Here is a 13,489-nt window from a genome sequence, read left to right on the forward strand (position 1 = left end):
TCTCCCCTCTTCCGCTCTTGACTCGGCGAACCCCGGTTCTTCTTCAGCTCTCCGGTGCCTTCTTCTTCAGCGCTGGCTGCCTGCTATGTTTGTGTGTTAGCTCGATTTCAAACAGGCAGCCGGCGCGGTCTTCTGTGGCGTCATCTTCTCTTCTGGTCTTCTGTTCTTCCGATGTTGCCTCGTCGCCGGTTGTCGCTGTAATGATGGAAGCGCGCCTTGCATCACATTTATATAGGCATCACCGTCCCATCATGCTCCGGTAGGTACCCACGTGGTGGGTGCACGTGGGTAGGCACCCACCACGTGGGTACCTACCGGAGCATGATGGGACGGCGATGCCTATATAAATGGGATGCAAGGCGCGCTTCCATCATTACAGCGACAACAGGCGACGAGGCAACATCGGAAGAACAGAAGACCAGAAGACCCTGACGCCACAGAAGACCGCGCCGGCTGCCTGTTTGAAATCGAGCTAACACACAAACATAGCAGGCAGCCAGCGCTGAAGAAGAAGGCACCGGAGAGCTGAAGAAGAACCGGGGTTCGCCGAGTCAAGAGCGGAAGAGGGGAGAAGATGGAAGAAGCCCCCCGGAGTCCGGAGAAGCCCCCCCGGAGAGCGGAAGACCCCCGGAGAGTGGAAGAAGACCCCCGGAGAGCGGAAGAAGAAGCCCCCCCTGGTAAAAGAGCTAATAACGAAGACAGGGGGGCGTCCGGAGCAGAATAATAAACTATTTTAAAAAGCCTTGTGTTGTGTGTTTATTAACTTTTACTTTTTGCCTCCAGGTGAATGGATAGGGGTACGATGTACCCCATATCCATTCACTTAGGGTGGGGGGCCGGTATCTGGGGGCCCCCTTATTAAAGGGGACTCCCAGATTCCGATAAGCCTCCGCCCGCAGACCCCGACAACCAATGGCAAGGGTTGTCGGGAAGAGGTCCTGTCCTCATCAACATGGGGACAGGGTGCTCTGGGGTGGGGGGGCCCGCAGTGCGCCCCCCTGCCCCAGAGCACCCAACCCCCCCATGTTGAGGGCACGCGGCCTGGCACGGCTCAGGAGGGGGGGGGGACGCTCGCTCGTCCCCACTCCCTTCCTGGCCGGCCGGGTACCGTGCTTTGGATACGGGTCTGGTATGGATTGTAGGGGGACCCCCTACGTCAATTTTTCGGCGTGGGGGGGTCTCCTTACAACCCATACCAGACCTAAGGACCTGGTATGCTCCTGGGGGGGGAACCCATGCCGATTTTTTCTTTGAAAATTGGCATGGAGTTCTCCCTCAGGAATGCATGCCGCTGTCATTTTTTTTTTCCCCGACGCAACTTTTTGGGGGGGGGGGGGGGGGGGGGGGGGGGGGGGGGGGGGGGGGGGGGGGTTTAAGCCGTCGCGATCCTCAAAACTCGGCGTAACGTAACTTCGCGCATGCGCAGTACGGCCGACGCGCATGCGCAGTACGGCCGGCGCGGGAGCGCGCCTCATTTAAATGGGACTCGCCCCATTTGAATAGGAACGCCTTGCGCCGGCGGAATTTTAGTTACACAGCCTGAATTTTCTAGATAAGTGCTTTGTGGATCAGGCACTTAGGTAGAAACTTTAAGCCAGTGTAACTTAAATTGGATTTTTTAAGTTACGTCAGGTTTTTGTGGATCTGGCCCTATATTCTTATTAAGTCTTGCTGCAATAAAAAGTGCAACCTCAAAGGTTGGATTTAGATTTTTGTATTTGTGAAGTGTATTGCGCTAACTTATATAAACATTTTACTACGACTGATCCTGTGAACTTGTTACTCAAAAAACAAAAAGTATGTACATGTGTCTATGATTATTAATTAATGTGCAATCAACAAATAGTGTGCAATAAATATGAATACAGTGCCCTGTGCCAAACTATAACATATGAATTTCTCAATCCATCAAAAAAAATGTGAAATAAATCCCCAAAAAATTCAAATATGCTACTGTTACGATCCACAGCTTGAATGTGCCCCAAGAAAGCAAGAAAAATGTATTTTATACAAAAAAATATATAATAAAAAAAAAAATATATATATATATGTATATGTGCTAAGAAAGTCCTTAATAGATAATTTCTTGCAGTGATGCCCAGCTATGTTTCCACCTTCACTGCAAATAGTGCCTACACCGTCACCTGATAAAATGGCCACTCACCAGATGGACCCAGAAATCTGCCTTTGATTCATATGGATAACCACTCCCTCTCTCAGGTTTATCAGCAATCACTCCCAATGCTTTGGCTGTAGTCTCGTTCTATATCCACTCATGTAACATATAAAAGACTATCATGGTGTAGTATATCAAAGAATTTATTATGATTAAAACATATATAGTTATTCCACTCACATGTAAAAGTGCCTGGGAGCCAGCACTGAGCTAATCCAGCCGTAAATAGGAGTATACAAATGTACGAGTATGTCCTGGTCCGCACGTGTGATGCCTCACTTTGTCGCCTGTGTTCCCAGCCTCGTTATACTCAGACTGGACATGACGAGCTGGCAATGGTCCTGCAGCCTCTATGCATTTCGCAACTTAATGCGTCGTAATGCCCGCTCCCAGGCACTTTTACATGTGAGTGGAATAACTATATATGTTTTAATCATAATAAATTCTTTGATATACTACACCATGATAGTGTTTTATATGTTACATGAGTGGATATAGAACGAGACTACAGCCAAAGCATTGGGAGTGATTGCTGATAAACCTGAGAAAGGGAGTGGTTATCCATATGAACCAAAGGCAGATTTCTGGGTCGTTCTGGTGACGGTGTAGGCACTATTTGCGGTGAAGGTGGAAACATAGCTGGGCATCACTGCAAGAAATTATCTATTAAAGGGGAGTTCCACCCACAATTTCACTTTTTAAATATAAATACCCCTGTAATACACAAGCTTAATGTAGTCTAGTAAAGTTAGTCTGTAAACTAAGGTCCGTTTTGTTAGGTTGTTAGAGCATTTAGTTAGTTTATAATCTAGAAATAGACCGTGGCCATCTTAAGTGTGGGCATCATGAAGCCAGACTGTATGACTTCCTGGATTTCAGCCTTGCAGATCTTGCACATGCTCAGTGCTGCACAAGTGATGTAATAGGTTTCAGTCAGGTTTCCATAGCAACGGGAGTGTCAGAGGAAGTTGCCGCCCCTTCTCTATGAAAATAGGCTATTTGCAAGGACTACTGAGATACATGATGCCTATGCCAGAAACCCTTGCGAATAGCCTTGTGACTTAATAGCCTAGGCTAATAAGGAGGAGGAAGTAATGAAGGACTACAAAATAAAGGTATTTACAAGCAACAAAATAAATAAAAATTGTCCATTCTGAACACTATGAGATTAGGGCATGCAGCACAGACAAACATAAAAAATGGGTGGAACTCCACTTTAAGGACTTTCTAAGCACATATACATATATATTTTTTTATTTATTTTTTTATTATATATTTTTTTGTATAAAATACATTTTTCTTGCTTTCTTGGGGCACATTCAAGATTGTGGATTGTAACAGTAGCATATTTGAAATGTTTTTGCATTTATTTCACATTTTTTTTTATATATTGAGAAATTCATATGTTATAGTTTGGCACAGGGCACTGTATTGGTATTTAAGGCACACCATTTGTTGATTGTTTGCACATTAATTAATAACCATAGACACATGTACATACTTTTTGTTTTTTGAGTAACAAGTTCACAGTATCAGTCGTGGTAAAATGTTTATATAAGTTAGCGCAATACACTTCACAAATACATGTATCTAAAGATACCACTATGTGAGTCTTTTAATATGCTTGTCTATTAAAGCGGAGGTTCTGCCGTTTTTTTTTTTAAAAGTCAGCAGCTACAAATACGGCAGCTGCTGACTTTTTAAAAATGGACACTTACCTGTCCAGCGCGCCCGCGATGTCAGCAGCCGAGACTGAGCAATCGCTCGGTCCTCGGCTGCTTCCGCCGCCATCCTCAGTGAGGGAATCAGGAAGTGAAGCCTGACGGTTTCACTGCCCGATTCCCTACTGCGCATGCGCGACGATCGCGGCGTGCCATCACTGGTCCCCACTCTCTCCTGGGAACAGTGTTTCCAAGAAGATAGCGGGGGGAGTGACGTCACAGGCTGGATTCCCCGCGGGGATCAGACCCGGAAGTGGTGCAAATACCTGTCTCAGGCAGGTATCTGCACCCCCCTCCCCCTGAAAGGTGCCAAATGTGTCACCGGAGGGGGGGAGGGATCCAAAAAGCAGAGGTTCACTTTTTGTGTGAACCTCTGCTTTAAATACAAACAGTTTTACCTAAGAGGCGCCCGTTTCTCTTGTTTTCTCTTTACATGTTTGGAGTGTGCTTCTACTCCCTCTCCAAGGCTGCCCTGCTATTACAGACTATTGTTTCTCACACAGAGCTAGAAAGCTCAAAGGACTCTTGCATGGACTCTCATTGCATTCTCATATACTATAACCTGCACCACTATCCACTGTATGTTTTTTTTTTACATCATAAGTTGACACCAGAGGTGACAATAAGGGGCAATAAATGGTATGGTAGAAATATGTGTAAATAAAAGTTATGGTCTATGCCTAGTGGGTTGGATATGCAAGAATGAAATACATGAATGTCCACATTTTTTATAACTAGAGATTTCCACAAGAGATTGAGAAAAATAAAATAAAAAGAACCCTTTATATATACTATTATTACTCTTTCTTGTTTCATTGATAGACAAAAGGAGAAAGCAAGTTTACTTGTCAGCTTTTTGTAGGAAAATATCATTCCTCATTACGCCAACCCCCTTTTAAAATATCCTGTGTTCTGATCATTTCCTGTTTGCATTTTAAACCTACCTTTTGATAATGTTATACATTCTAAAACATCAACTTCTTGTCATTTCTGTAAAGCCATTCTGTACTGCAATGGCTAAAATACATGTAATTCATTTTAGGTGTCCAACTCCTGGGTGTGATGGCTCTGGGCATATAACAGGAAACTATGCTTCCCATAGAAGGTAGGTAGACATTGGCTTTCATCAGTTCTAGAAACAAAAAGGTCTAGTTAAATTAAAGTCTAGACTTTGGCATTTTTTCATGTTGAAAATAGACTTTCAAGATATAAGAAATGCATTATATTGTCAAAAGCATTGGGATGCTTACATAAAGAGGAACTTTAATGACATCCCGGTCTCAGTCCATAGGGTTTAATAGTGAGTTGGCCCACCCTTTGCAGCTATAACAGCTTCAACTCTTCTGGCAAGGCTGTCCACAAAGTTTAGGAGTGTCTTTGGAAATGTTTGACCATTCATCCAAAAGCTCATTTGTGAGGTCAGGCACTGATGTTGGACAAGAAGGCCTGACTAGCAGTCTCCCTTCTAATTCATCTCAAATGTGTTCTATCGGGTTGAGGTCAGGACTTTACAGGCCAGTCAAGTTCCTCCACCCCAAACTCGCTCATCCATGTCTTTATGGACCTTGCTTTGTGCACTGGTGTGCAGTCGTGTTGGAACAGGAAGGGGCTGTCCCCAAACTGTTCCCACAAAGTTGTCCAAAATGTCTTGTCATGCTGACGCCTTAAAAGTTCCCTTCACTTGAATAAATGGGCCAAGCCCAACCCCTGAAAAACAACCCCACACCATAATCCCCCTACCACCAAATGATTTGGACCGGTGCACAAAGCAATGTCCATAAAGACATGGATGAGTGAGTTTTGGATGTAGGAACTTGACTGGTCTGCACAGAGTCCTGACCTTTGGGATGAATAGGAGTGGAAACTGCGAGCCAGGCCTGGCCCCTTCCTGTTCCAACACTACTGCACACCAGTGCACAAAACAAGGTCCATAAAGACATGGATGAGCGAGTTTGGGGTGGAGGAACTTGACTGGCCTGCACAGTCCTGACCTCAACCCGATAGAACACATTTGAGATGAATTAGAAGGCCTTCTAGTCCAACATCAGTGTCTGACCTCACAAATGTGCTTCTGGAAGAATCTTCAAACATTCCCATAGATACTCTCCTAAACCTTGCTGCAGACGGTGAGCCAAATCAAATTGAACTCTACAGACCAAGACACCATTAAAGTTTACGTGCAAACATGTAAATGTCCCAATACTTTTGACAATATAGTGTATATAAACATTTATGTGTAGTGTACTTATTACAGCATTAAAAAGGCATATTATTACAGTATATCATCATTCCCTTATAGAACTAAAGAATATGGAGTTTACTCCTACTTTAGGGTTCATGGGTAAACGTTGGGCGATAAGTCCATTTTGCTCGTGACCAACTGTGCTTTCCAATAACAGTCCAAACTGTTTGGAGCAAAGATATAATATATGATAAACCATTTGTATAGTCTGTATACAAATCTTCTGAGCTTGTTAGCTCTTGACTGTGTAAGATTATCACAACAATAGGTGCTTTTTACATGATAGGAGAGGTAAGCTTAGAATTGTATTTCTGTCTAATCTCCAAACAGCCTGCAATATTTTATTAAAGAGCTGCTTGGAGTAGACCCGTGTGGAAGCACTGCTGAGAGTATGGTTGTTGTTATAGTATTGAGAATACTGCATATAAAAGTCGTCAATGTCTAGATCATTAGACAATGTAATAATGACCACACAGTGATCAATAAATAAAGACCTGTCCCGACAACCACGATCTATAGGCTATACTGCAATAACCAACCACCACCTGCTAGGAATGTAAATACATTAAAAGAAATAAAGCTGGATTAGAAGCTAAACTTCAGGAAGATATAAAACTCATAAATTATCTGTCCACTTAAATCATTTTTAATTTTTTAAGGGCATTGCTTTAATAAAGAACCCTTCCATGTTTTGTTTTTTAACCACTTAAGACCCGGACCAAAATGCAGCTAAAGGACCTTGCCCCTTTTTGCGATTCGGCACTGCGTCGCTTTACCTGACAATTGCGAGGTCGTGCGACGTGGCTCCCAAACAAAATTGGCGTCCTTTTTTCCCCACAAATAGAGCTTTCTTTTGGTGGTATTTGATCACCTCTGCGGTTTTAATTTTTTGCGCTATAAACGAAAATAGAGCGACAATTTTGAAAAAAATGCAATATTTTTCACTTTTTGCTATAATAAATATCCCCCAAAAATATATAAAAAAAAATGTCCTCAGTTTAGGCCGATACGTATCCTTCTACCTATTTTTGGTAAAAAAAATCTCAATAAGCGTTTATCGGTTGGTTTGCGCAAAATTTATAGCGTTTACAATATAGGGGGTAGTTTTATTGCATTTTTATAAAAAATAATTTTTACTACTAATGGCGGCGATCAGCGATTTTTTTCGTGACTGCGACATTATGGCGGACACTTCGGACAATTTTGACACATTTTTGGGACCATTGTAATTTTCACAGCAAAAAATGCATTTAAAATTTACACACGGCTCTCCTCGTTCTTCAGCTCCGGGGACCGATCATGGGACTCCAGCGGCGATCGGGTCCGCGAGTCCCGCGGTCACGGTTACGGAGCTTCGGACACACACTTTAATTTGGTAGTTCTTTTTTGTTCTTAATACTGTAATTGTAGCTGACAATTACAGTATTAAATAAATGTACCCAGCCACGTTCAGTGCCTTTGGCAGGCTGGAGGCTTAGCTCGTCAATGAAGCTTTAATCCTGCATGAAGTCATTATGTCAATCCTGACATAGGGCTTGCATAATCAAGTACCACTCTGATTGGTACCTGTTTGTTGTTAGTGGGGACCTGAGAGGTCGGTGACAGCCAGCTTTGAGTGCCAAACACTGTACAATGATGGCTAGCTCTCAAGGTAAGAACATTTATTATGTACTGAATATTTAGTACAGGGCAACAGTAATATAGGGATAGTGGGCTTAAAGGGCTTAATGCAGTTTGGTAATTATTAATAAATCATTAAAAATTTACATTGACAGGGGGGGGGGCAGGGTGAATAGCAGGATGATGTTTTTATTTATTCCATGGAAAAATAAAATAGCAGTAACAAGACTTTTGCACTAATATTTTATATTTATTTAGTCTCATAAATTACCCCAAAATTGTTCCAGGCATTGGGCTATTTGTATGAAAAATGCAACAGTACAGAAAAGCAATGGTGTCTGTAGAAGCCAATTAGGTTTTGCCTACCATTCCCAAATGTGTAATGGAAATAAAACAAAGATTCTGATTGGTTACATAGAGGTAACAGCAATTTCTTCTTTGTTCTAATTTCCTTATGATGATCCCATTGCAGAAATCCAATTGGTATGAAGCTAACCTGTTAATTTAATAACATATTGAGTACTAGGTCTTCAAGTAAAGTGCATTGCTTCTTTGGCCCTCCCAGGGCCAGATTTCCTTCATTCACCCCCATAGATACAAGGCTGCTGTGCCCAATAGTAGAAACATAGGGCCTGATCCACAAAAGGGATACGCCGGCGTATCTACTGATACGCCGTCGTATCCCTGTTTCTATCTATGGAACTGATCCACAGAATCAGTTTCACATAGATAGGCAGAAGATCCGACATGTGTAAGGGACTTACACTGTCGGATCTTAGGATGCAGTACCGCAGCCGCCGCTGGGGGCATTTCTCGTCGAAATCCAGCGTCGGGTATGCAAATTAGCACTTACGGAGATCCACAAAGCTTTTACGCTTCGTTTTTTCTTCGTAAGTATTAGTTTGCCGTCGCAAAATTAGGGCTGCTTTTACAAAGTGTAAACTGTTTATACCTTGTAAAAGTATACCCTTCTATCCCGCGTCGCTGTCATTTTTTTTTTTTAATTTTTTTTTTCCCGCCGCAACTCTTTTTTTTTTTTTTTTTACGCCCGTCGCGATTCTCAAAACCCAGCGCAACGTAAATCCACGCAAAGCACGTCGGGGAAAAAATTTCGGGAGCATGCGCAGTACGTCCGGCGCGGGAGCGCGCCTAATTTAAATGGGACTCGCCCCATTAGATTAGGAACGCAAAGAAGGGGAAAAAACTGCGCCAATCTAGAAATGTAAATATAAAGTGAGCAGCTACATAAGCAATGTGACAAAAATTGAATAAAAATGGTGAAGAAATGTGTAGCGCTAGTAACAAACACTTATAAAAAATGCATAAGTGAAAAACCATGGATCAATGTAATTAAACCACAGTGGCCTGTGAATGAGTGTCCATTAAAGATTAAATAAACACAGAAAAAACAAAAGTCCATCAGTAGGAAGCATATGGCCACATCATCGTCACGGAAGGGACATTCTGCACGATAAAACAGGAGTAGATGGAATACTCTTACCGAATAGCGTGGATCTGCTTGTCAGCGACAACAGATCGTAAACGCATGGAAGGACTCCACTCGAATCTGCTCAGCTGGACGGGGCCCAATGGTAGACTCCACACAGGATATCCAGATGAATGGCTGTAGTCCTGGACTGGAACCTCACCGTGGGTGTATTCGCTCAGACTCAGATTCGCAGGCAGAAACAGAAGGTCAGCTTATTCCAAAGCGACAATCGGTGGTGTAAAAAGTGGTATCCACTAAAGGAAGGTGGGCACAATCATGGAGTATGAAAAAACTTTTTCTACATATTATACCAAACTGCATGTGGCATATACTGCAACCTTAAACCAAACAATTGTATCCAAGTTCAGGGATAAGTGGCCATGCTAGTAGTTGTCTCCTCACATGGAGAGGCACACACTCTCGGGATTGTTTGTTACTAGCGCTACACATTTCTTCACCATTAGATTAGGAACGTCTTGCGCCGGACGGATTTAAGTTACACCGCTGAAAATTTCTAGGTAAGTGCTTTGTGGATCAGGCACTTAGGTAGAGATTTTGCGGCGGTGTAACTTAAATGGCAAAAGTTAAGTTACGGCCGTTTTTTGTGGATCAGGCCCATATAGACATAGATGAGTTATGACAGAAAGAGAACAAGTAGTCTATAAAGTCAGCCCTTTTTTTTTTTTTTTTTACCTTTTTTCCCAAACATGTTTAAATTAACATACTGTTGACTGACTTACTACCCCTGCTAAAAGTCTAGTATCAACTATTGTTTTGGTAAAATAACATTTTCTAAGACCCCTTTCACACTGAGGCAGCTTTCAGGCATTTTAGTGCTAAAAATAGCGCCTGTAAAGTGACTGAAAACTGCCTCTCATGCGGTGCGCTTACAGGATGGGAAAAAAAGTCCTGCAAGCTGTATACAGCACTCCTACACCGTCCATGCCCATGGGATGAATGGGCAGTGCCGCAAAACATTTTTTAACATGTTTTAACCCTTTCTTCATCCGCTAGCGGGGGGCAAAAAGCACAGCTAAAACAATGATAAGGCACCACTTATACTAGCCAATGGACCTGCTTTCCCAGTGTGAAAGCAGCCTTAAGGATAGATTTTAACTTTACACCTGCTATTTTTAGATACATAGCCCTGGTATCTACTATCTAGTATCTGGCCCTGATATAGTGCCTTGAAAAAGTATTCATGCCCCTTTAAATGTTCCACATTTTGTCATGTTACAGCCAAAAAGGTAAATGTATTTTATTGGGATTTTATGTTATAGACTAACACAAAGTGGAAGGAAAATAATAAATGGTTTTCAATTTTTTTACAAATAAATATCTAAAAAGTGTGGTGTGCATTTGTATTCAGCCCCTTTTACTCTGATACCCCTAACTAAAATAGAGTGGAACTAATAGCCTACAGAAGTCATCCAATTAGTAAATAGAATCCACCTGTGTGTAAATTAATCTCAGTATAAATACAGCTGTTTTGTGAAGCCCTCAGAGGTTTGTTAGAGAGCCTTAGTGAACAAACAGCACCGTGAATGCCAAGGAACACTCTTGACAAGTCAGGGATAACATTTTTGAGAAGCTTTGAACATCTCACGGAGCACTGCTCAATCCATCATTCAAAAAATGGAAAGAGTATGGTACAATTGCAAACCTACCAAGACATGGCTGTTCATCTAAACTGACAGACCGGCCAAGGAGAGTATTAATCAGAGAAGCAGCCAAGAGGCCCATGGTAACTCTGGAGGAGCTGCAGAGATCCACAGCTCAGGTGGGAGAATCTCTCCACAGGACAACTATTAGTTGTGCACTCCACAAATCTGGCCTTTATGGAAGAGTGGCAAGAAGAAAGCCATTGTTGAAAGAAAGCCAAAAGAAGTCCTGTTTGCAGCTTGTGAAAAGTCATGTGGGGGGACACAGCAAACATGTGGAAGAAGGTGCTCTGGTCAGATGAGACCAAAACTGAACTTTCTGGCTTAAAAGCAAAACGCTATGTGTGGCAGAAAACTAACACTGCACATCACCCTAAACACATGATCCCCACCGTGAAACATGGTGGTGGCAGCATCATGCTGTGGGGATGCTTTTCTTCAGCAGGGACAGGGAAGCTGGTCAGAGTTGATGGGAAGATTGATGGAGCCAAATACAGGGCAATATTACAAGAAAACCTATTAGGCCTCGTATACACGACCGAGGAACTCGACGGGCGAAACACATCATTTTCCTCGTCGAGTTCCTTGTTCGGCTTGTCGAGGAACTTGACAAGCTTGCTTTGCGTACACACTGTCAAGACAAAATCCCCTCGTTCTCAAACGCGGTGACATACAACACATACAATGGCAGGGGAAGTTCGATTCCACTGGCTAAACTCTTGGGGCTGGTTTTGCTAATCTCATGTGTTTGCGTGTTAAGTAAAAGTTTAGTAAGAGACGATTTGCACTTTTCAGTCTGTTACAGCTTGAAAAATGTGTTATCTCCATTACAAATGCTACTTTTACTCCCGTCTCATACTTTATTCTGAGCAAGCACGGGTTTCTTAGCATACACACGCTCGAGTTTCTCGTCGGAAACCAGCCCGACCAGGAACTCGACGAGCCAATTTGAGACTCCCGTCGAGGAAATAGAGAACCTGCTCTCTTTTTGGCTCGTCGAGTTTCTCGACAGTTTCCTCAACGAAAATGTACACACGAATTCCATCGGAGGAAAAGAGAACACGTTCTCTATGTAAACTCTGATGGAATTCCTCGGAATTTCCGATAGAAAAACTCAGATGGGCTCACACACGGTCGGAATTTCCAATGGAAAAAGTCTGTCTGACTTTTTTCATTGGAAATTTCAATCGTGTGTACAAGGCATTAGAATGGCCCAGACAAAGTCCAGACGTAAAGCCCAATTGAAAATCTGTGGCAAGACATGACAATTGCTCTTCACAGACGCTCTCCATCCAACCTGACAGAGCTTGAGTTATTTTGCAAAGAAGAATGGGCAAACATTTCACTCTTTAGATGTGCAAAGCTGGTAGAGACATCCCCAAAAAGACTTGCAGCTGTAATTGCAGCGAAAGGGGGTTCTACAAAGTTCAGGGGCTGAATACAAATGCACGCCACACTATTCACATATTTATTTGTTAAAATGTTGAAAACCGTTTCTCATTTTCCTTCCACTTCACAATTATGTGCCACTTTGTGATGATCTATCACATAAAATCCTAATAAAATACATTTAGGTTTTCGATTGTAACATGACAAAATGTTGAAAATTTCAAGGGGTATGAATTTTCAAAGCACTGCACCAGATTCAGAACAAAACATGGCTATCTTCAGCAAGGTTTCACCACAGGCTGCCCTTTTTGGTAGTGAAAATGAATGGGGGAGTGTGGTTGAGGATATTGCATTGAGTAGGAAAGAGGAAGGAGACGATGTGCTGTGTATGCCACAGGTTACTTTCATACTGACTGGTCCTCTTTATTTATTTTTTAAACATAATCACTGCATATCAATTTGAAATTAGGCTGCTTACTTTGTATAAAAGTAAATGCCTAACGTTGAACTCCAGGGAAAATAATATTTAACCTTACATGCCCCCCCCCCCCCCTTCAACACTACAAGGGTTACCTGACTGTTCTGCCAAGGAGATAATGAATAAGGTGATATGCTTACCTTATTTCTTAATCCCTCTGAAGCTAACATTCTCTTCCGATGTCTAGTGCTCTGGAATATGGATGGGCCCATCGTATCCCCCCGTATAATATATAGAACTGCTGATTCTGCAATGTACGCAAAGACATTACAGCTATTGGGCAAGGAAAAAGGCTTAGGCCCCCTCTCACATGAAAAAGAAAAGGCCTAAGTGAATGAGGAATCTGGTAAATACAATATATCGCCTTATTCACCATTTGTTAGGCAGAAGGTGCGCCCTTGCAGTAACCTGGGAGGGGGACCCACATTAAGGGTAAATGATTTTTTCCCTGAGGGTCCAGCTTTAAAAGTAGGAATCCAGACTGCTTAGATATGCACTTCGTTGAACTCATAATAAATTTGGGGTCCATTTATAAAAAAAAAAATGGGTAGTCATTCATATTTTTATCAATAAACCAAAAAAGTTTTAAACATTGATGGAAAACACAGTAAAAAAGTAACTATATACAGTATTAGAAACTACAGTGTTTTTTTGTAACAAATAATGAATCATATACACTATATTGTCAAAAGTATTAGGACACCCTCCTTTAC

At 42.3% G+C, this 13,489-nt stretch overlaps 1 protein-coding gene across 1 annotated transcript in view; it reads left to right on the forward strand.

Moving 5' to 3' along the window:
• MYT1L (myelin transcription factor 1 like) overlaps positions 1-13,489 on the forward strand; it is a 639,239-nt gene that overhangs the window by 587,623 nt on the left and 38,127 nt on the right. The window contains 1 exon segment of the mRNA XM_040348666.1: positions 4,940-5,002. Within this exon segment, the coding sequence (XP_040204600.1) occupies positions 4,940-5,002 (63 nt within the window).

This window comes from Rana temporaria, chromosome 4 (assembly GCF_905171775.1).
Source record: "Rana temporaria chromosome 4, aRanTem1.1, whole genome shotgun sequence".
Classification (NCBI taxonomy): domain Eukaryota; kingdom Metazoa; phylum Chordata; class Amphibia; order Anura; family Ranidae; genus Rana; species Rana temporaria.